Source organism: Nelumbo nucifera, chromosome 7 (assembly GCF_055504915.1).
Source record: "Nelumbo nucifera cultivar China Antique chromosome 7, China Antique-T2T, whole genome shotgun sequence".
Taxonomy (NCBI): domain Eukaryota; kingdom Viridiplantae; phylum Streptophyta; class Magnoliopsida; order Proteales; family Nelumbonaceae; genus Nelumbo; species Nelumbo nucifera.
This window is the reverse complement of record NC_142655.1, coordinates 12,845,085-12,869,869: the sequence shown is the minus strand read 5'-3', so window position 1 is coordinate 12,869,869 and position 24,785 is coordinate 12,845,085. Positions and strand designations below refer to the sequence as shown.

At 40.6% G+C, this 24,785-nt stretch overlaps 1 protein-coding gene and 1 pseudogene across 6 annotated transcripts in view; both read left to right on the top strand.

Moving 5' to 3' along the window:
• Positions 1 to 1,512: 1,512 nt before the first annotated feature.
• The window catches only part of EMB2804 (tubulin folding cofactor B), a 63,210-nt gene continuing 39,937 nt past the window's right edge, over positions 1,513 to 24,785 (top strand). For all 6 annotated transcript variants that reach the window (XR_016078368.1, XR_016078367.1, XR_737612.3 and 3 more), the window contains exons 1-3: positions 1,513 to 1,896; positions 6,831 to 6,982; positions 19,989 to 20,107. Coding sequence is in view for 2 of the 6 variants with exons in the window: in XM_088891110.1 (XP_088747236.1) it covers positions 1,795 to 1,896; positions 6,831 to 6,982; positions 19,989 to 20,107 (373 nt within the window). In the remaining 4 variants the exon portion in view is untranslated. The remainder of the gene's footprint in view (positions 1,897 to 6,830; positions 6,983 to 19,988; positions 20,108 to 24,785) is intronic.
• LOC148790183 (5S ribosomal RNA) lies at positions 13,903 to 14,021 on the top strand (annotated as a pseudogene).

Here is a 24,785-nt window from a genome sequence, read left to right as displayed (position 1 = left end):
TGCATTTCCTGATCATTACCCTTTGTCCGACAAAGGGGCTGATCCCATCACTATGATCACCCACTCAGATGAATTCTCAGACTGTCCCAACATACCCAGGTTTTGACCCCATCTAAGGATCTCACTGATTGACATATCAAAGACAGCCCGATTCGACACCTAGTGAAATGTCATAATCGAGTCTAGGGGTCAGGTGTAACTTTCCTGTTTTGCCCATCTGTCTCCAAGGTCCAGGGCAATACTAGAAATCTGGTCCAGTTCAAGAATTCAAGTAATCCCATACTGCATGTGCCTTGGGTCTTACCCTGGTGGCTGAGACAGGCCATCCCAACACTTGGTGGCACACCAATATCAGCCTTGGCAGGATAAATCTCCCCAGATTTATCCAATGGCTATGAACATTTAAAACTAACACGAGTCTCTATAAAGTGTATAGTTTTAGGGTCTTATACAGAATTATACCAAACAACATAAATCAAACATGCACTTTATTTATTTCCACTAAATAACAAAAGTACATCAAATCGGATTGAAGATAAGGGCATACAAAACTGTCTAACACTTTAAACTTTAAGAGAAAAATGATTGTTCATTTATTCTTATCTCTTATCTCTTGAAGTGCAATATACAACTTATTGTTTTCTAATGATACCCTAAAAAAGACAAACAAAAAAACTCTTATATATTGGGTTAAAATAGATATTTGATAATTTTCAGAATTCATAATTTGGAATTTAAAACAACATTCTCTACATTCAGTGTTTAAAGGGAATAAAAGTTCACCAATACCAATATATCTCTTAATGTAATTATTGCACTTTCAGATGTTAGGTCAAAGCAAACGAACATGCCATTAGTCAATTACCTAAACCATAAGGTTAGTTTTAAAAGTTTACTCTTATAAAAATTTCCCCCTATGTGGGAAATTTACTTATTCACCTGATAGATGAATCAGTTTTATACGAGGAAGTGAAACTTATTTTACCATGGGCCCATTATTAAATGCAAAAAGAACATTGTAAAGTTGGCCAATGGGGAAAAAATACCCATTAACCAACTTTACTAAGCTTATTTACTATTAAACCAACGAGGCCTAAGGGTAGAGTTAGCCAATTAGTTAAATAGTAAGGATAGTTTAAGAAATTTGCCCTATATTATAATATTATATAGGTTTAAGTAGGTTTAAAAAATAAAAAATAAAAAATAAAATTGTAAGAATAAAATAGGAATGAATGAGGTAGGATGGGGCAAATTAAGATGTTTCCGTTTTCCGTGGGTATGGAGATGGGGTTAGGATTTCTACCCCCCCTGAGATTTGGGGTAGTACATTTGAATTCGTGGTCGGGGATGGGGCAGAAAAAACCCGGCCTTGCTTGTTACCATTCCTAATGGATTCTCCGGAGCAAGCAGAGCCAAACGTAATTCTATTATGAATTTATTCGGAGTGATGGGCCTCTAATTTCTCCTTTGTAGGAGTATAGAAATGGAGTCCTCATCTGCTTCTCATAAAGCATGTCTCACGCCGACATCACAGCATGTCCTGGCCGCACATGGGGAACATCTCCGATACTTGTATTTATTATTCATGGGGAGATGTTACCAATACATGGTGAGCTGAGGTCGGTGTAAGGAGCGCTTTGTGAGGAGCAATTCTACAGCGAACCCTGTTGACAGCCCAGGCTGTCGAAGTGTCGAACAGACAGCCAAAAATTTTCGGTGTAGAAATCAATACGGGTGTTTGGAAACAAGTAGCAGCAAAAGCAGTAGACGAGCAGAAGCGAGGTGACCGACTTAATGGCGTCAAGGTTGCAGCTCCCGGTGGATGAATCAGTTCTTCTGCGGGTCACTCATTCCAACATTAAGTCCTTCTCTGCTGATGTTCGTTTTTCACTTCAGGTATCTGATGCAGAAGCGAACACTCTTGCAACTCAAATTATTTACTGATACCGATGTGTCTATGTATTGTACATAATTTTGCTTTACTGCAAAGGAAATCCATACTTCGCGACTTAAAAACAAACTGGGCTAGACTATATATTGCAAATGCAGCTCGGCATTCGACGGACCTTCGATTGCCCGTTTGATGGTTGACATTGGTGTATTTACAGTAATCGTAGCACAATCTAATGAAATCAGATTAGTTAAAAACTACTGTTAGATGCCCTTTAGGGTTGTGGAGTAGTACAGTGAATTATAGAATGACGGATTGAATCTTCATCTTCATCCGGAAACTTTTGCAGCTTGTGTGCATTTATTGGGATCACAATTACTACTCAGCTTTAGAATTCCCCAATTGGAAAATTTTGTTGGTTTTTGGGTTTATCTTATTGATGAGAACCAGAAATGAACTAAGGCCTATTGTTATGATGTTTAAGCTTTCTAAAGTTTCGTCAGAATTTATCCAGTCACCTGTCCAACCAACTGATGTCCATATTGGGTTAGTGTTACCACTTTCTGTCAGAGATCTTCCTTTATTCTCCAATTTCCGATGCAAAATTCGGATTAAAACTATTCACTAACCCAAGGGCCGAGAGCAATGTGGAGACAACAGGTATTTGTACAGAAAAATGGATTGTCAGCGCAGCAGCCAAGGCCCAAAACAGACAGTATTTCTGTTCCCTGAGAACGGTCATCCTGTTTGGGCTAGGGCTGGTTTTGAATAGACATGCCTTTTATTTGGACGGTGAATTGCACCCACTCTTGTCACCATCCACTTCTTTAATCTATATATGTATATTTTCTGCCAACAAAATTTCTTCTGTTTTGAAGACAAGTAGGGAAACATGTGTGTTGCATATAGTGTTAATAGTAGACATAAAAGATAGAGGTATTTTTTTTTTGGTATTAAAGGTAAAGTCCACTGTACATAGATTTTATACGTGCTCTCCTATGAAAGTCAGGTATTTGCTTTATATAGTAATAGAGTTTGCTTGAAATTGTTTTTCTAAACTACGATGTTCTTGGATTCCTCTACTTCAAACTTGAAAGGTTATAAAATCTACTTGAAACCACCTTTTAAGCAAGGACTTCACTTTTTCCAAACTCCGTATCAACTAAAGAATTAAACCACATTGTTCTTGCAAGCATTTTTGGCAGTAAAAGAAGAGAGGTAATGAATTGTTTCTTATTGGTCCAAAAGATCCAATAGTGGTGGAGGTTAGTGTTTTTCTCAGTTTGGTATGCTGGATTTACTCTGTTCATTTTCTTCTGTATTGTAATCCTGGATACTTTATTTTGTGGATGATGGAATTGTTGATAATAACAGAAATGTGAATGGCCCATTTAGGCCCATTAAACTACTGTATAACCTGGGACCTCGCAAGATGGCCCATTATGGCTAAAGAGGGGTAACTGACATCTATAAATAGCCCATGAAACAATGAGAAAGGCATCGAGCCATTTCAGAGTCTCTCTCTCTCTCTCTTTTTTTGATTTCAGGAGGCAGAGTCTCCCTCGAAGAAGACTCCTGTGGTGAGTAGGCTCTCATCAATTATGGTATTAGAGCTTGAGGTTTCGTCTAGAGAAGTGGTTGTCCATGCCGCTGAAAGAATGGTAGGATCCATCTAATGGACGCCAAAAAGATTGCGGAATGGGTGGGCGAATTTCAAAAATTTTCCTACCTTCTCCCAACTGGGAATCGCATTCCCTAAATTTAGAATACAATATTCAAGGATCCTACTTGAACCATAATCGAACCAGATCTGAACAAAAAAGAAAAAAGGGAGGATTATACCTGATCCAGAGAAGCAGTATCTCCCAAAGTTGGTGTTCACGCCCAAAGAGGACACAAAGATCCGCTCCTGTTGAAGATGACACAACTGTATGTGGAACGGAACCAGCAGAGTGCGTCCTACACACTGGATCCTTCTCAAGAATCCTCTGGAAACTCTGAGCACCAAATCTTTTTCAGTCTTTTCTGCAAGACTGATGTCAAGAACTGATTTCTTGACTTCTTTCTTCTTCAAAGATCGAATCTTGTCAGAAAGAGTGGCGGCGGCTGGAGAAGAACTCCTGGGACGAAAATGGCTGAATTGCTTCTCTTCTCTCTGGAGTGTGAATGAGATCTAATCTCAGTTCGCAGGATGCTTTCTTGCTTACTCAAAAACCCCTGTTCGAAATCTAATGTTTTTCTCTTAGGGTTTTTCCTCATTTCTTCTTGATTAAGAAACCCCTAATTAGGAGTTATCCCAATCCAAATCAGTATTTGGATAGGGGATGATCTTAATCCTATCTGTAGATTAAGTCAGTTTACTCCTGTTCTTATCAGGAGGTTACCAGATTCAAATCTGATTTGAATTTGGTCTCCCAGAGTGGATAAGGTTAAAAGGCCCTATCTTTTGCTAACATTAATCTCAGATCCGCCCCATAGTTGGGTGATCACATCAGCCCAGCTCGAAATGGGCTTTTGGCTCATTAAATGTTCAGTGTTTAACTAGTTTCCAATCTGCTGCCCAGTTGGGCTTCTTTGTATGGCGTGGGACCCAAGCATTGATCTACACACCAGCCACATGGGTTCGGCCCAGCCTTTATTACAAGGCCCAGCCGAATTCACTGAAAAAGCTCAGTGAACCCCTGAGCCCATCACATGGACCCTATGGGCCCAACACTTACATTAAGTGGTCCCTGGGCCAAGCCATTTTATAAAAACACAGGGACTGTGGGCAGGTGCAAGATTAGCCCATCAGGTACTATCCTAAATGGTCTTACACTTAACCTCTCAGCCCTTAATGATCGATCACTGCCCGACAAGAGAGGACCTCTCCCTCGGCTGCAAGGAACAGTGCCGCACTCTCTACTCACATGGATCCCGAGAATTAAGACCATTTGCAAACACTTTGAAACCGTATATAAATATATCATATATAAATTTTGCAAAACAAAATTCCAACAATTGAAATCAACTGCTGGCAGTTTGGTTTCCATCAGAGAGAGTGCATTCCCGATCATTACTTTTGTCCGATAAAGGGGCTGATCCTGTCACTATGATCACCCACTCAGATGAAATCTCAGACTGCCCTGCGGGTGATCATAGTGATAGGATCAGCCCCTTTATCGGACAAAAGTAATGATCGGGAATGCACTCTCTCTGATGGAAACCAAACTGCCGGCAGTTGATTTCAATCGTTGGAATTTTGTTTTGCAAAACTTATATATGATATATTTATATACGGTTTCAAAGTGTTTGCAAATGGTCTTAATTCTCGGGATCCATGTGAGTAGAGAGTGCGGCACTGTTCCTTGCAGCCGAGGGAGAGGTCCTCTCTTGTCGGGCAGTGATTGATCATTAAGGGCTGAGAGGTTAAGTGTAAGACCATTTAGGATAGTACCTGATGGGCTAATCTTGCACCTGCCCACAGTCCCTGTGTTTTTATAAGATGGCTTGGCCCAGGGACCACTTAATGTAAGTGTTGGGCCCATAGGGTCCATGTGATGGGCTCAGGGGTTCACTGAGCTTTTTCAGTGAATTCGGCTGGGCCTTGTAATAAAGGCTGGGCCGAACCCATGTGGCTGGTGTGTAGATCAATGCTTGGGTCCCACGCCATACAAAGAAGCCCAACTGGGCAACAGATTGGAAACTAGTTAAACACTGAACATTTAATGAGCCAAAAGCCCATTTCGAGCTGGGCTGATGTGATCACCCAACTATGGGGCGGATCTGAGATTAATGTTAGCAAAAGATAGGGCCTTTTAACCTTATCCACTCTGGGAGACCAAATTCAAATCAGATTTGAATCTGGTAACCTCCTGATAAGAACAGGAGTAAACTGACTTAATCTACAGATAGGATTAAGATCATCCCCTATCCAAATACTGATTTGGATTGGGATAACTCCTAATTAGGGGTTTCTTAATCAAGAAGAAAGGAGGAAAAACCCTAAGAGAAAAACATTAGATTTCGAACAGGGGTTTTTGAGTAAGCAAGAAAGCATCCTGCGAACTGAGATTAGATCTCATTCACACTCCAGAGAGAAGAGAAGCAATTCAGCCATTTTCATCCCAGGAGTTCTTCTCCAGCCGCCGCCACTCTTTCTGACAAGATTCGATCTTTGAAGAAGAAAGAAGTCAAGAACTGTTCTTGACATCAGTCTTGCAGAAAAGACTGAAAAAGATTTGGTGCTCAGAGTTTCCAGAGGATTCTTGAGAAGGATCCAGTGTGTAGGACGCACTCTGCTGGTTCCGTTCCACATACAGCTGTGTCATCTTCAGCAGGAGCGGATCTTGGTGTCCTCTTTGGGCGTGAACACCAACTTTGGGAGATACTGCTTCTCTGGATCAGGTATAATCCTCCCTTTTTTCTTTTTTGTTCAGATCTGGTTCGATTATGGTTCAAGTAGGATCCTTGAATATTGTATTCTAAATTTAGGGAATGCGATTCCCAGTTGGGAGAAGGTAGGAAAATTTTTGAAATTCGCCCACCCATTCCGCAATCTTTTTGGCGTCCATTAGATGGATCCTACCATTCTTTCAGCCGCAGACCAGATCAGTGTCGGTAGAAGAGAGAGAGAGACTCTGAAATGGCTCGATGCCTTTCTCATTGTTTCATGGGCTATTTATAGATGTCGGCTACCCCTCTTTAGCCATAATGGGCCATCTTGTGAGGTCCCCGGTTATACACTAGTTTAATGGGCCTAAATGGGCCATTCACATTTCTGTTATTATCAACAGTTTCATCAGTGGAATCTGTGAAAGTATGGCTTTTGCATGCTGTTTGAACTATGTTGAGAGTGTGTCTTCATTGATTCTCCCTCCTTTTTAAATATAGTAGTTGAAGTCTTTGTACATAACTGTTGTTTATGCTAACATCTGGTATCCATACCCACTGTTTTCAGATGACTGTGGAATCTGTGAAAGAGAAGTTATGGAAAAAATGTGGTACTTCTGTTGATTCAATGTGGCTTGAGCTGTTTGATGATACAGGAGCTAAAGTTGCAGATCTAACTGATAATTTGAGACCACTTGGATTTTATTCTCCACAGGATGGGTAAGCTTGATGACTTCTCTCATTTGTAAGTTTGTATAAGAATATATTTTTGAATAACCTACATATAGATTTCTACACTTTTCCTGTGTTCAGAACTCATGTAGTCTTCCTCAAGATATGGTTATAGCAGCTACGTTCTCCCCCCCCCTTTTGAGAGAAACCAACTGAATATATCATACAAAAGAAAAAGAGCACATAAGAAAAATGTACAAGTCAAAGGAGCAGGGAAGCCCTGCAAGAGCTATCACAATACATTACATCTAAGTGAGCATGAAATTTAGCTAACCTGTCAGCTATAGAATTAACTCTATAGGGACCCAATAAAAGTTTACATCCATTGAAGACACAATAAAAGGGCACCTAGGCGTCACCTTGACAACTATGCTTTTATCAAAGCACTTTTATAAAGGGCACTTGTCAGTCTGTAAAATTTAATTTTTAGGAAAAAAAGCGTTTGGTTCATAGCAATATTTTCCCATTCTGCCTATTTTTACCCATTCTTGTCCATTTTAGAATTTCATCTTGTGTAAGAGTGAGAAAGAATGAGAGTTGAACCAAACATGGCCTAAAAATCTGTCAAGCCTACAACTTAAGGCATTCTCCTGCATGTTCGACCAAGTAAAATTACCATTCCTTAGGGGGAGGTCGTGCAGCCTGTGTCTGGAATGAAGTTGGAGAACTCCCTCATACTTCTATTTACCCTCTTCCCATTGGAGTGTTCATGACTGAATCTTGTGACATTGAAGTCTCCTCCCACGCACCAGGGAAACTCATCGTGTTCATGCAAGGAATCCAGCTCTTCCAAAATCTACTCCTATTCGATGGAGCATCATGGCCATAAACTGCTGTTAAATCCAGGTGAACTCATTTGCCTTGTTTGTGACAAGTATTGAAAGGGAGAATTTGCCTCTATTAACTTCCACTCCTGAAACCACGTCTTCTCTCCACACTACAAGGACACCTCCTGAAGTGCCTATGGCTGGGAGGGCAGTCCATTTTCTGCCTCTTATACCCCAGATTGCTCTGATTAACTTCCTGTCCACCTCTTCTTTTTTGGTTTCTTGTAATAGAATAGTGTCAGGATTCTCTTTTCAAAGGGTGTCTTTTACTAAGCTTCTCTTAACTCCCCCACCCAACCCCCTCACAATCCAGCTCAAGATCTTCATCTCAAACTCTGTTTGGTCTTACCCTTACCTAATCTTCTACTCCCTTCTCCTGCACTGTCCATATTTTGATCAGCTATTACCCCACTTTAACCTCTTTAGTTCCCTACTTGGTCCCTTTTTCGACTTTTTCTTTGTTCTTGATATCTCCCGGCAACTCCCTTACCTCTTGTGTTGTTCCATTCTTTACCAGAGGCCTCGTTGGTATCACAATGCTGGAGACCTAGTTTTTTGGCCATCTCTGTGACTTCATCATCGTTCTGTTCCTTCCTAGGTCGACTAACAAAGTCCTTGGGCGCTGAAGTTGAACCCAAAACCTCCACAAAATCACCTTTGTTTGGGAAAGCCATTGGTTGGGATAGATGTTCACCTGAACCTGGAACACAAGGGCAGCAAGGGTGGCAATGAGAAGGTGAATCACGATAATGACATAAGCAAGAAGAAACCTCTAGATTTGAAAAGGAAGTAGAGTTAGAGAGATTTGTGAATTGGTTGTACGGTAAGTTTCTTCCTCGTCCAGCCTCAAAGCTTTTATTGGCGGATTGATCCCCGTAATTTGGATCTACCAAATGAACTTCTTCCAACAGTTCTACACTTCCCCACACTTCTCTTTCTGCAAAGAGGACTTTGGATCTATTGACGGCTATCTCCTGAGTATCCATCTCTGATTCTGTCCTGTAGGTGCTTAGGTCTTCATCCGATTCGGATTCATCTTCTCTAGAGGAGCTTGGGATCGAACTTTGCAATGGTGTTGGGGGTCGTTGGACTTCCTTTCTGCGAGCATTGAGACTTGGAGGAGTTACAGGGATGTTTTGTTCACTAAAGGTTGGTGTCAATGGAGGGCTTAGCCTGAATTGGCCTTCTCACTGGCCGAAAGGTGAATGACGGCCCGATGGTTTGACGGGTTGCTTACCTGGGTCGGATTTGGGTAACCAGTCAGTACCAGTAACACCTGGGTCCGAAAAAAGAAGCTCTGAAGAGAGCTTTGAAGCACAGGCCAAGGTTTCATTCGAAATTTGAAAACCTTTCCCTTTATGTCTCTTAGAAAAGAACTTCTCCCATCTTCCTTTACAGTTACCTGGCATGGAAAGGTTTTGCTTCTTCCTTGCTTTACATGCCTCTGCAATAACTGCCAACTTTTTGTCATCCTTGGCATGAAACCTTCCTGCATTGGTCACGGGCTGATCCAAGGCTACAAGGGTGCCATGTGTTCGAGAGTTGTTGCTCCGAGTTGACTTGGTGGATGGGGAAGATGATTCAGCTTTCTTCTCTACTACAATCATGGCAAAAAACCAGACATTTCTGTCTAGGTTTGGTATCGATCGAGGGATGGAGTGAACTCCTCGGTTTTTCACCTTCAGACGAGCAAAGTTCAGCTCTGACCAGTCTTTGGTTTTGGGGTCAATTTCTTCCAGCCCTCCACATAAGCTTCCTATCAAGGAAAACACCTCCTCCGACCAAAGATGGAACGGGGAGGCCGTGGACTAAGACCCAATCATCAAACGTCAATTCAGAAGGGACTGTGTTAACAGTTGGCCACCACCAATCGATCTTCACCCACCTGCCATAAACGTGAATCTTCTCCAACCTCACTTAAACAGAGACTAGGTCTTTGGACGGGGCAAAACCCACTGCTCTGTTTCGGGAGAAAGGGTGGAGATGTATGAGTTCTGGGGAATGAAAGTTAGCTGAAATTCCTAGCTCGATTTCGTTCCAAGTTAGGTCGTCGGCTTTGGAGCACACAAAAGCATTTTTCCATTTGCCGAAGGGTCTCACTTGATTAGCTATGGATATATGGGCTGAACCGCCAGCCTTAACAACTCTGCTCGTTGTTGCCAGTAAGGATGGAAAGGCCCCTGGTAAGGGAGCTTCGGAGGTTGGCAATCCAGGACTTGGAAGAAATAAGTTTAATACTTAAGCAAAAGTTTTCCAACCTGATTTCCCTACTTCTTCAGGAATGCAAATGGTTCTAAGTTTTTGAGCAAGTTCCCAATATCTTAAACGAATGAACCTTCCTCATCTGTTTTTGTTTAGTTGAATAAGAAGCACCTTCCCTCTGCAGGCGTGCTTTCATTCCTTTACCAACCTCTTTTGATCTTTGATCGCCTCTCGAAGAAAATCTCCCATCCATTTTGCCTCTTCTACAGACAGTGAGATTTTCGACCAAGCACCACTACCTCTCTCAGTCAACGCTAGCCCCCTGGATTTCCAAAAGCACTCCCATCAAAATTAAGACTCAACATCCCTTCTTCTCTGATGCTAAAACCTTTGGGGAGGACTGTGGTAGAATGGGTGTTGATTCTTCTTGAATTCAGTCATCAAAAAAGGAGGATTTTGGGAGTGAGTTAGGAGAGATTTTGGGATATCAAATATGTAATGTAGAGCCTGTTATCTAATTTGGTAGTAGGCTCTTTTGTTTTTCTTTGTTTTCGGTTGCTGTCTCATCACCCTGATATGTAATTTTTTCTCATTTAATAAAATTTTTGCCATTTACTTATCAAAACAAAAGGACTGGGAGAAGAGAACAAAAAGTTCTCAACGTTTCTATGAAGGTCATTGACCGAAATACCTTTAAAGTGCTCAGATGTAGTAAACCACAAAAAAGCACCCGTGAGTACTATGGGAAATCAACTCCTTCTGAAATCTGGCCATGTTATCAATGATACAGTTGTTTCCTTCTTCGCATACACTCCACATTACAGCGTGAATGACAGTTTGCCAAAAGATCTTGCCTCTAACATTATGTACCTACAAAAAAGGGTCTAAAATGTTGTCTTTATGGCATTCATTTCATACATTAGTAGTTCATTTATGTCAGATAAGCTAGGAGATAAAAAAGGAATGCTGTATAGAAGTGTCCTTAAGAGTCCATATAGTGTCAGATTCCAATACATGTCTGAAATGGACACGTCTTTCATTTAGAAGATTCCGTGCAGTACTGGATACTGTATTCAGCAATGTCCTTGCCGTATCTGGGTAATACAGTTATTAACTTCTCACCAAGATTCGATTTAATTCTAGAAAATTTGTTGAGTGTATAAATACTTAGAGCATCCTAAGATTGAGATGAGATATTTTCAATATATGATAAATGTCAAATAGATATCATGAAAATGCTGATTATGAGAGAAGAAATTTCAATTTGTTTTGGTGCTGATCCCTGACAAAAATGCTGATTCCTTCACTCCTATCTATTGAGTCCTACAGAAACTATTAGTGCTTATTCCAGTGGCTTTATTCCCTTAATTTATTATATCTTAAAGACATCCATGCATTCTCCACGTATTCTCCATAGAAGAAATACTGTTTTGAACTGATGCACTTGCAAGACAAGGGGTAAATTAGGAACATTTGTGTTGGGGATTCACAAGTGATGTTTGTATGTAAATATGACAAAGTAAATTGAAAAGGAATTGGGCAGTGGTGCTGGCCAAATTTATACATAATTTCTGAACATATTTTGCAATTACAATCAATAAAACATTTCTGTTACCTTTAAAAAAATAATAAATGAAGACTGTTGGGGTTTGTTAAGGAGGCAGTTTTCTCGATGGATAGAGCTAAAACACTAGGGCTGGATGGGTTCACAATGGCTTTCTATCAAGACTGTTGGGATTTTTTTAAAAGAAGACTTATTCAGGGTTTTCAATGAATGTTTTAGAAGAGGGGTAATAAATCCTGAAATGAACTAACTTTTATTGCTTTGATCCCAAAGAATGCGGAAGCAAACCACTCAAAGGATTTTAGACCAATCAGCCTAGTTAATAGCCTGTATAAAATCATTGCAAAGGTGCTGTCTCAAAGAATCAGAGTTGTGCTTCCTTTTATCATCTTCCTAAATCAAGGAGCTTTTGTAAAAGACAGACAGATTATTGATCAGATTTTAATTGCAAATGAGAGTGGAGGATTTCAAGAGAGGTAGGAAGAAAGGAATAGTGTATAAGCTTGATTTGGAAAAGGCCTACTATTTGGTGGATTGGTCCTCTTTGATGGAAGTCATGAGAAACTTTGGATTTGGGGAGAAATGGTGTAAACGGATTCAAGGTTGTTTAAAAACTTGCCACTACTCAATTCTGGTGAATGGAACTGTAGTTGATCACTTTCCAGCCATTAGAGGGATTAGGCAGGGTGACCCTCTATCCCCTTCTTTTTACCTTGGTAGCTGATGTGTTGAGGAGGTTAATAAAAAAAGCAGATTCTAGGGAATTGGTTAGAGGTTTTTTTGATCAGCAAAAGAGAACTTTATTTAAATTTAGGGTTAAATTAAAGTTTTACAGCTTGTGTATGGGATTAATGCTCCCACACTAGTACATATTTCTGTCCCACTTTACATTGCAGCCCAAAACAATTGTTGCCTCAAAGCCCCTTGTTTGGCAAGATCATCAGCTAGCCCATTTGCACTCCTTCTAACCCATTTGAATTCAGCTTCTACCTCCTTTGCAACCTTTACCACTTCCCTTATCACTTGTTTGAAAGTCCATGGAATACTTCTATTGTTTGTAGCCCAAGAGGTGGTCACCTTGGAATCCTCTTCAACCTCAATATGCTTAAGTCCTAGCTACTTAGCTATCTTCAGCCCTTGTAGCAATGCCATTAACTCAGCTTTTAGAGAGTTGCCAATGCCAATCGGTCCAGAGAACAAAGCTAATATTCTCCTTTCAGAATTTTTGATTACTCCTCGAATACCTGACAGTCTCGGATTTCCAAGAGAGCATCCACCAAAATTCAGTTTAATTCTGTTGCTTTCTGGAGGTTTCCATTCCATCCTTACTTTCTCTTTCACTCTTGAGAATTGTGCTACTTCTGTTCAAGATCTTAGAATGTCTGTGACTGAGAAATCTTGAAAGATATGCAAGGATTTTACCCAATGAACTACTTTAACTTTTATGGTGTCTATCACCTCCTCCACTATTCTAGTCTTCTCCAAGAATATTCTGTTATTCCTTTCTTCCCAAATCACCAAACAAATAGTTGCCTTTGTAGCTTTCCACATAACCTTCCCTCTTTTATTTTGGTTGGCTCAAGAAGTCTCAGTTGAAGAGTCTTGCCACATCTTGAGGGGAAGCCCACCTGCAACCAAAGAGAGTACAAAAAAAAAATCCCAAATGTGATGCACAAAGGAACAAGATAATTAATAAATGTGCTAGGGACTCACCACTTTCCTTACAAAGGGAGCACATGTGAGGAGAAAGGCAAACAAAAGACCTTCTTCTTTGTAGTATATCACAAGTATTTACCTTGCCAAGGAGAATTTTCCAACAGAAAGCTTGAATTTTTGGGGGAATAGGCTTACTCCAAATTTCTTTCATAGGGAAATCCTCAACTGGGATTCTAGGCGAAGCAAGAAAACTGAAAAAGGAAGAACAAGAGAAGAGGCCATCTGAAGAGCCTTTCCAAATTTTGGAATCTTCCAAGGATGGGTCCAAGTGAACTTGTCCCATTAGATCTAGCAACTGAACTAAAGAGTCGCATTCATTTTTCCTGAGGCCCCTTCTGAAACCCAAATTCCAATTAACCCCATTTGGACTAGGTGTTCCCAAATTACATACAGTTTCCCTTTTAAGGTTTGACAAAGTATAGAGATCAGGAAAAAGATCTTTAAGTGGGATTTCTCCCACCCAAAGGTCTTCCCAGAAATGAACTTTATTGCCTTGTCCCACATCAAATCGAATAAAGTTAAGGAAGGTAGGGTAGATTTCATAAATTGCTTTCTAAGGAGAAGTTGAAGAAACATGAGGGGCAACTTTTGCATCCCAGGGGTGCGATCATACTGACGCTAATGCACCGGATCCCATCAGAACTCCGAAGTTAAGTGTGCTTGGGCGAGAGTAGTATTAGGATGGGTGAGCTCCTGGGAAGTCCTCGTGTTGCACCTCAACCTTTATTTTCCCCCAAAAATTCAAGCTTTTTGTTGGGAAATTTTCCTTGCCAAAGTTAATACTTGTGATATGTTGCAGAAAAGAAGGCCTTTTGTATGCCTTTCTCCTCACATGTGCTCCCTTTGTATGGAAAGTGGTGAGACCCTGGCACACCTTTTATTATATTACTCCTTTGTGCAAAATATTTGGGAATTTTTTTGTACTCTCTTTGGTTGCAGGTGGGTTTCCCCTCAAGATGTGGCAGGACTCTTCAACCGGGATTTTGAGCCAACCAAAGAAAAGAGGGAAGATTATGTGGATAGCTACAAAGTCTGCTGGGTGATTTGGGAAGAAAGGAACAACAGAATATTCTTGGACAGGAGCAGATCGATGGAGGAGGTAATCGACACCATCAAAGTTAAAGTAGCTCATTAGGTAAGATCTATGCATATCTTTCAAGATTTCTCAGTCATAGACATCATAAGATCTTGGGCAAAAGTAGCACAATCATTAAGAGTGAAAGAGAAAGTAAGGATGGAATGGAAACCTCAAGATGGTAACAAGGTTAAACTGAATTTTGATGGAAGTTCGTTGGAAATCCGAGACTGTCAGGTATTGGGGGAGTAATCAGAAATTCTGAAAGGAGAATATTAGCTTTGTTCTCTGGACCGATTGGCATGGGCAACTCTCTAAAAGCTGAGTTAATGGCATTGCTACAAGGACTGAAAATAGCTAGCAACTTGGAATGAGGCATATTCAGGTTGAAGGGGACTCCAAGGTGATCATTTCTTCGGCTAAAAACAATAGAAGTATTCTATGGACCTTCAAACAAGTGATAAGAGAAGTGGAAAAGATAGCAAGGGAGGTAGATGCTGAATTCAAATGGATTAGAAGGAGTGCAAATGGACTAGTTGATTATCTTGCTAAACAAGGGGCTTTGAGGCAACAATTGTTTTGGGCTGCAATGTAAAGTGGGATAGAGATTTGTAATAGTATGGGAGATTTAATCCCATACACAAAGCTGTAAAACCTTATTTTAACCTAGTTTCAAATAAAATTCTTTTTTGCTGATAAAAAAAAAACTTTTGCATCGCAGCCATTTCCATCCAACCCATGAATGCTCTCAATGACTTTGTGCCACAGTCAATCACTCTCAAAAGGGAATCTCCAAAGCCACTTTCCTAGCAGAGCTGAATTCCTAAGGCTCCGTTTGGTTTGTGGGAAGATTTGGGTGGGATGGGATAGGATGGGAAAGTGTAAAAATTTACACTTCCATTGTTTGGTTTTATATATGGGAAAATAATAGGAAAGCACTGTTACGAGGGAGAAGAGAGAAGAAGGTGAGGGAGAAGAGAGAAGAGGAAGATGGAGGGAGAGACAGAGAACTCCATGACTGAAGCTCCAAAGAGGTCCTCCAGCACCGATAGTCCCCCCTCCTCTGGCGGTGCTTAATCGACATGGGAGTGCCACCACCGGAACCTAAGACAGATCGCCGCTGCCGAGAGATATGGAAGTGCTGAGAAGGCAGATTGCCGCTGCCGAGAGTTGTAGCGGCGACCAGAGAAAGAGGGAAATGCAAAGGGGTGAAGAAAGCGGTGAAGAAAATGGCGATTAGAGAAAGAAATAGATCTGATTCGTTGTTGCCGCACGGTGAAGAAAACGGTGAAGGATTGTGCCACCACTGCCTCCTCTGTTCGAATAGGGAAGGCAATGAACAATATCTGGTTCGTTGCCGCTGTCAAAAGGAAGGGGACTGTTCGTCGTTGCCACTGGTCTGTGGCAAGGATGTTCGTCGCCTTACTCCAGTTGAAGAAGAAGAAGGCTCCCTTTGAATGATTTTCTCGAGTTTTCCCACCGGGGTCGCACCAAAACAGTGTGACCCTGAATCCTCGATTTTGGGATCTCACATCCCACCTTTTTCTCACCCCATCCCTCTCATTCCCTCAAAACAAATATGAGAAAAGGGAATATTTTTGGAATATTCCCTTTTTCTCATCCCCATCCCACAAACCAAACGGAGCCTAAGTGAATGGTTTTCTATTCCCAAACCCCCATTGGTCCTTGGGCTTTCTAACTTGTTCCCAATTAATCAGGTGAACCTTCCTCTCCTCTCCTAGGTCCCAAAGGAAATCTCTCATGTATTTCTCTAATCAAGGTTATCCTTCCACCTAAAAAGATATAATTCCTCTTCCATAGAGCTAGCTTCCTAGCAAATCTTTCAATGACTGGCTTCCAGAACCCTTCTGATCTAGGGTTTCCTCCTAAAGGTAGACCCAAGTAGCTAATTGGCCAACTTCTAATCTCACACCCCAAAATCTCAGCGAATCTATGGAGTTCCCCTTCTTCTAGATTAACCCCTACAATGCCAGTTTTGGTCCAATTTATCCTTAGACCAGTCTTCTCCACAAGGTTATCCAACAGCAACTTTAGGTTTACCACTCCTTCCTCATTGCCTCCCTCACAAAAAAAGATTGTGTCATCTGCAAATTGGAGGTGGGTAACAACCACTTGATTCCTATCTATCCTCCACCCTCTAATCAGTCCTTGAAGATCAGCTTTCTCCACCATTCTGCTTAACACTTCAGCCACTAAGGTGGAAAGAAATCCTTCGCTACACCATTAATAAGAATTGAGTAATGGACAAAACTTAAGCATCCTCTAATCCAGGATCTCCATTTGGTTCCAAAACCCAACCTTTCTAGCATTTGTAGAACTTCCCAGTTAACCAGATCATAGGCTTTCTCTAGGTTCACTTTGCACACCAATCCTTTTCCTCTACCCTTTCTTTTTTCTGCAACACACTCATTGACTATTAAAATTTGATCCACAATCTGCCTTCCTTCCACAAAGGCACCTTGGAAAGGTAAGATGATCAAGGGTAGCACTTTCTTGATCCTTTTTGAGAGAACCTTTGAAATAATTTTGTATACACTCCCAATATGGCTTATTGGCCTATAATCTTTAGGAGTTTTGGCCTCCCTCTTCTTTGGAATTAAAGTGATAAAAGTGTCATTCACCCCTCCTTCGAGAAAGAATTCATTAAAGTGGTTAGAGGTTGGAGAGTGGGAAGGGATAGAGTGCCTATTACACATTTTCAGTTTGCGGATGACACAATCTTATTTTGTGAAGGTGGTAATCTTAGTTGGGTGAGAAATCTGAAACTAGTGGTCCAACTCTTTGAGCAACTTTCAAATTTGAAAATCAATTTTGATAAGAGTTGTGTAGTGGGAGTGAATATGGATGAAAGGGAGATGTCAAATTGTGCAACTATCTTGGGTTGTGCTGTATCACACTGGCCTATGACTTATTTGGGCCTTCCGTTGGGAGACAATCCGAGAAATGCCAATTTCTAAAATCCAGTGGTGGAGAGAGTCACAAAGAGGTTAGCCTCTTGGAAGAGAAACTACCTTTTCCTTGGGAGGGAGGATAACCCTAATTAAGTCAACCTTGGCTAACCTACCTCTTTATAATCTTTCAGTTTTCAAAATGCCAGTTGGGGTTTCCAAAAGCCTAGAAAAAGTATTTAGGGATTTCTTGTGGGAACCAGGGGAGAAAAGGAAAGATCACAGGGTCAATTGGGAAACTATAACTAAGAGCTTGAATTATGGGGGCTTAAGAATTGGTAATCTTCAAAAAAGAAATACGGCGCTCTTAGGGAAGTGGTTGTGGAGGCTGCTAGTTGAGAAGGATAGGTTATGGGCTAAGGTGATTTTGTGTATTCATGGGCTATCAGTGAAGGCTGGGATGTTGGAGTGTTGGCTCAAGCTACCAGTGCTTCTCCTTGGAAGTCAATACATGCCACCCTACCTTCCTTCCTTCCTTTTATCAGGTATAGTCTTTGCTCTAGGAACTTGGTAAAATTCTGGGAACATCTGTGGGTGAGAGAATTACCCTTGAAAGAGTGCTTTCCCTCTTTGTTTGCCTTGTCTGACTACAAAAGTGAACTAGTTCCCACCTTCCTTTCATCTCCTGTTGAGGGTCTTTAGATTGATTGGGATTTGGGTTTCAGAAGGGGAACTAGGGATTCAGACCTAAATAGCCTTCTGTCTCTTCATTTCTTACAAGGAGTTTGCTTTGGACCCTTCATAGTTGGACTCAAGAATATGGATTCCTTCTTCCTTCGGTATTTTTTTCCTGTGCTTTGTTCTTCAAATCTTTAACAGTGCCTTCTCATAGTGTTGGGCAAACCTTTCCAGTTAAAGAAGTACGGGGTAAACCGATTCCACCTAGGATTGGGGCTTTCTGTTGGGAAGCCTTCTTGGGAGGATCAACACTAGTGACCTCCTTCAAAGAAAGAAGCCTTTTTGGTGCTTATCTCCTAACTTGTGTGTTCTTTGTAAAGCTGATGGTGAGTCCTGCTTCCATTTATTAATTTCCTGTGCCTTTGTTTCTTCTATTTGGGAATGGTTTTTCTCTTTGTTTGGTTGTAGGTGGACTCCTCCACCAGATGTTCAAAGTCTCTTTGGTCCTACTGCCGTTAACTGTACAAAGAAAAGGGGGAAGGCTTTATGGAGATGTACAAGGGCTGCTGTGTGCTGGACAATCTGGGAGGAAATGAACCAAAGAACATTTTCCGATAAGGAAAGATCTAGAGAGGCAATTATTGAAGTAATTATGACAAGGGTAATACAATGTGTGAAGTCCATGAAGTTATTTGAAGATATTCCCACTTCAGCTCTGTTGAACAATTGGAAGGAAGTTGCTTGTTCAGCCCCTAACAAGGTTATTTCTCATCCAGTGTGGACTCTTCCAGTCCCCAGCTTTATAAAGCTGAATTTTGATGGTAGCAGTGAGGGTAACCCCGGTCCCTCAGGCATTGAAGGGGTCTTTAGGAATGAGGTGGGTGCAATAGTTGCCATGTTCTCAGGGTGAAGGAGAGTCCCTCCAAGCTGTAGTCTTGGCAGTCTTGGAAGGTGCCAAAAAGGCTAAGGAGCTTAACTTAAGATGGTTGATTATTGAGAGAGATTTGAAGTTGGTAATAGACTGGTTGCAAAAGGAGGAGAGTAGCATGTGGAGCTACTTGAATGAAAAGAGAGTATTTAAATGGCTAACTCGGGAAATGACAATGAGGGTACAATGGGTTAAGAGATGTGCCAATTCCTTTCCAGATTTACTAGCCAAACAAGGGCTTGGTGGCATACCCTTAACCCATTATAATGCTGATCCCTTCACCTTTGGGTACTAACTTATATAGAAACTATTGGTGCCAACTGCAGTGGCCTTATCTTGTATTAGTTCTCTTTCTTTATCTTATTGCCTTCTTTGCTCGTTTTTCTTTTTTTCTTATCAAGTTACTAATATCCGTTAACAAGAGCTGAAGAAATCCTTCTTGACCTTTTAGCCCTTAAAAACTTCAACCTGTTTGTATGACAGTCCATAGGAACCACCCCAATATTCTCAAGCAATGTGGCACCAATTAAATCTTTTGACAAGTCCATCTACTATCACAGGCTGATGGCAAAGCGGACTTTTGATATAGACCTTACAAAGTTGGTGTCTTCACTTGGTTTGTTTTCTTTTGGTTTATTTTATTAAGAGATGAATAAAAACCAGTCAAATCACATGATATACATCAGTAGATTCAATGTGTGATAGAGTAAGAAATCTAGCTATATAAGCTTGTTTTATTCATGATATTTTTTTGTCTTTTTTATTATTTTCTTTTAATTGCATCTTTTGTTTGTTTGTTTGTCTATCATTATGTGTCTCTCTTCTCATCATGTAAAACTGTAATATAAAAGTGCCTGATGGTTCTCTTTTTTTTTTTTGATCAGCAAAAATGATTTGTATAAATGGATTAAAAAGGTAATTAATACAACCTTGTCATAGGGAAAATGCTTGTCGGTTCTTAATAAAAGTCTCTTTCATCTGCTCTCTTTTCATTCGACTGTCAAAGTATGTTATTGCCATATAAGTTTTTTTTTTTTTTCTTTTCTTTCTTTCTTTCTTTCTTCATTTGGCTGACACATATTTGATATATTCAAGGTACCGGATGCATATCATAGATTTGGATCCTTCATCGGTAACCTCTGGTGGTTGGTTGGAAGACACTTCATTGGTAAAAAAGTATACAATTTCTGAAGAAGCATATGATAAACTTGATGGCAAGTTCCTTGAATCCTTATGTTGTACTTAAGCAAGAGGAATTTTTTATACATTTTTCCCATGGTAAGAAAATATGTATCATAGACAATGCACAGAAGGGGATACAATAATAATAAACTTGTGAACAAAAAGAAAAAGAAAGCTTCCAAGGATGGACCAGCTCAGAGGTGCCATAGAACCAACTTAAAGCTTCCTCAACTATACAAAAAGATATGTTTATCATGCCCAACACAAAGCCCCTTACAAAATCTGATCACACCCAGCCCAAATAAAAGGGGATACAACATGCAACCTTCACCCAGAGAAGAAGGCACTCATTAAGAACTCAATGCTACATCTCAAATGTAATTTATTGCGTCTTGCCATTTCCTCTTCATTTACATGCCACAGGTTGCAGCAGACTACAATAGATCCTTTGGTGTTGCCTTGTTGAGCATTTCTGCTTATGGGACAGGAGACTTATATCTCGTTCTGGGGCCACCAGAACTTGCCACTTGTCCTATGTTTCAAGCATATGAAACCACTGCCAGGTGGGTCACTGGGTCCTAACTAGAAGATCTGCTAGGCCAAAGGATAGAATGCATATAGAATATAATTGCTGATTTTACTACATTTAATTTGATGGAGAGAAGTTCTTCTTGTAGTTAAAACAATAAAACTTAGAAGCAGCTTTACACACAGTGCTCAAGTCAGTTAAAAAGTTCATCTGATTAAGCTGATTTTGAACATAGCAATGGTGAGTCCCAATTCCCTAAAAATGGGACAGGTGGAAAGTTAGAACCTAGGGGATTCCAGATCCATCGACAGGTCATGTGTCCCCATATCCCACACTCCCTATACATGATGAAAGTTCCTTTGAATTCAATTTGGTGGTTTGAGATTTCCCCTGCTGATTGCTATGCCAGCTGATGCACTAGAATCTTGGATAATCTCTTAATATGACCAAAATTGTTTTCTGGTGTCCTAAGTAGAAAAATATTTTTTTTTCATCTAAAAGAAAATTGTGTAAAAAATTTTCAAAATGCCAATCTTAAATAAAACTTATGGTTTCTTAAAATCAAAATTCATGTTGCTTAGCATGGTTCTGACAGCTAGAAATAGCAGAACATGTCCTTTTCAAGGAAAAAAAAAGCAAAACATGTCACTCTAGAAAAAATGAGAAGTATTTTTGAAGGCAACCAACTTGTATTAATATGTCTAGAGTGGAGTGTAGGTTAGAGTATGTGCATGTGGTAATGTATAAGAAGCATGTAAGGAATCAACCCATGAAAAAAATTATACATACAGCTATACAAAAGGACCTTCCTGTATCTGACCATGCCTTACCTAATTGGTCATAGAGCTAGAACTATACAAAAACCCTTGCCATGCCAACCTTCCCAAGCCATTAGCATTAGAACTCAGGTCTCTCAGATCCACCAAATCTGATCTGAGATGTCTGACAACATTTCTCGTATTCCAGTGAAATAGTAAGTCTCCACAAGCTCCACCCCATGCTATGGCTCCATTTAATTACATTGGAAAATTCTGATTCAATTGCCAAGGATGAAAAATGCATTTGCTTTTCTTTCCCCTTTTATGATGAATAACAACTCTGAATTTTATTTAACATGGTAATAAAAAGTAGGGCAAATTTCTCGAAGTACCCCTATGGTTTAGGAAATTGACTAACTCTACCCTCACTGTTTACATATTGTCTTAAAGGACCCTTAAGTTTTCTGATAATTGTCTAAAACATCCCTTGCTGTTAACTTTCCGTCACATGTGACATCACGTGATTAATATATTTTCTAAAAATTCCTAAAATGCCCTTTCTAACAGATTGTCTAACTCCACTCGATCTCTGTCTCCATCTCCGTCTCCAGTTGGTATTGAGATGTTGTTTCACACACTGGCAACTCTTCTCTAATGTTGTTCTGTTGTGTTGCTCTGTTTCGCCCTATTGAAAACCAGTTCTTCTCCCTGGTCATCTTCATCTATGGAATGGTAAATTGCCCTTGTTGGACTGGAGTAATCAAGCAACAAGGGTCATCATCACCCTGGATCCTATATATCGTGGATTCCAGAGTTCCCCAAGGGCAACCAGTTGAACAATGCATGTCCAGAGCAAAATGTTAGAATAGATATGAATGAACCAGACTTGCACACATGTCCTAGGGGGTGGAGGCGGAAGTGGAAGCTTATCAGTCCTGAATGGAGGACCCTCAGATCTAACCTCCATATTCCGTGCCTAAGCTTCTGAAAAACAAAATCTAACTATCCCACTCAAAGTGGCGAAATGGCATTTGAAAAAAATTCAGAGAAGAAAAAAAAATCAAAGAAGAAAACCTCCCTGGCCCATTTGAATCTCTGTCCTAAATGACGCTTGTAACTCCAAAAATCCGACTCCGTCAAGATCAAAGAAGAAACCCAAGAAATCAAAGCAGGAGGAGAAACTGAACTCCAGTAGCTCCACTAAAGCTCCACTAAGCATCAAAGCGGTAGTATGTATCGTGCCTCCTCCTGAGCCAAGAAAGAAAAATAGAACTACAAAATTACAAATTACAAATTACAAATGTATATACAAAAGAAAATACAAATAATCTCACCATTACCACTTCCTGAATCCTCTCTCTCTCTCTCTTGCTCATGTTCTCTGCAACTATTAAGAACACACCTCTATGGAAGCTTTGGGACATGACATAGGAGAGAATTGGGAATTTTTTAGGGTTTGGATTGATCATGTGAGAAAGAGAACGAGAGATTGATGAGACGCAAAAACTACAAAGACAGAGAGCTCAAAGTGGACTGAAAATAATTTTCCTTATGTATTAAGCTATGGTGATGCGTAATGGAGAGAGAGAGAGAGGGAGAGTATGGAGGACAATGGAATAGAGAAAGAAAATTTACTGAAGGTGGTTCCAAGTTCCAACTGTTGGGTGGTTGAATCAATCTTGGCTGCCTATATATTAAAAATGTTGAAGGGGCAAGGTCATCTTCTGTGGTTGGGTTTCATTTTCTCAAAGAGGAACGACATGGTAGGAGGAGAAGATGTACTGGTATCGCCTTCTCTACCTCAATCCCTCTCCAGCTGAATCTTCCTCCATCACCATTGTCAATTTCCCTAATTCCAGGCAACAACAACAACAAAGACATGGCTGCCATGGCTGACCAGATAAAAATCAATAGGCACGTAGAGTAGAGTCAGTGAGATCTAGGGAGGTGGACCGGTGGGAATGGTGCATGGTGGTGCGCCTGTGGCTTCTATCGTCATTGGGACATTGCATGGGATCCCATCATACGAAGCAACAATGGATGAAACCCACATCGACATCGATGACTGCTACCCCTGGCACCCATAGGGGTCAGTAACGGCATCTTGGCCGAGTCGGCATGGTCAGTAATGGGGTTTTAGACTTGTATTTAAACACCTTCTCTACCTGGAAAACCACCTGGACAACTTTACTAGAGAATAGATCAGAACTTCAGCTCTTTCATCTGAAATTGCTTCACACGACAGATAAAGTGAAATCTCCAACAAGTCCTTTGAAGGTTCAACAACTTCTTTGAATCCCCAACTGATCGTCAACTCCAGAGTATGCCTCAACTGCTTTGAAGACTATCATACAGTAATTAAAATTTTTCATCAGTTTGGTTCTATTTTGAAAATTTGAGGAATAGTAGAGGGCAAATTCGACATTTCATTTTTTCCGTTAGTTGTTAACGGTAATGCCAATTGTCAGAAAACTTGGGGATACTTTAAGACAATATGTAAACAGTAAGGGTAGAGTTAGTCAATTTCCTATACAATAGGGGTACTTTAAGAAATTTGCCCTAAAAGTATTACAAGATGATTTCATGCATCAGATGGCTAATCCCTCAGAGTTGGTTAGCCTTGGTTAACCAACTCGTGAAGGGTCCATGGTTAGCCTGTATTTCAAAGGACCCTCTTGCATCTTTTCCAGCCAACCTGTTTCCACTCAAGAATTTCCTTCTATGATTACATGCATGTAGTTCATAGCCTTAGCCCTTCTTACTCCTTCCAACACACCCCACAGTTATGCTCTAGCTGAATCTCCATTCCCTTCTGGCCCAGAGTACAATGCTAAAAATATGCCCTGCCTCATCCCTGAATACACTCCTACCCCAGATTGGCCTGGGTTACCAAGGCTGCGCAGATCAAAATTCATCATCATCATCATCATCTAAACCTTGTCCCAACTTTGTGGGTTCAGCCACATGAGTCCTCTTTCACCATTTCATTCTGTTCAATGCTAAAAATATGCCCTGCCTCATCCCTGAATACACTCCTACCCCAGATTGGCCTGGGTTACCAAGGCTGCGCAGATCAAAATTCATCATCATCATCATCTAAACCTTGTCCCAACTATGTGGGTTCAGCCACATGAGTCCTCTTTCACCATTTCATTCTGTTCAGTGCCATATCTCCCAAATTTTTGCAGAGGGATTAGACCGAAGCTTGGAAACAGTGGTAGACTGGCCTTCTGGAAGGACCCCTGGTGCTCTGGTCGCCCTTTAGATGAGCTCAACCTGCAGCTATTTCAGCTTGCCTTGGACCAAGAGGCTCTAGTGGTGAATTGTTAGTGTTCAAGGGATCAAGGTAGTTTGTATTCCTTTATTTAGAAGAAACTTTCAGGACTGGGAGCTGGGGAGTTATATAGAGCTCTCTCAGTTACT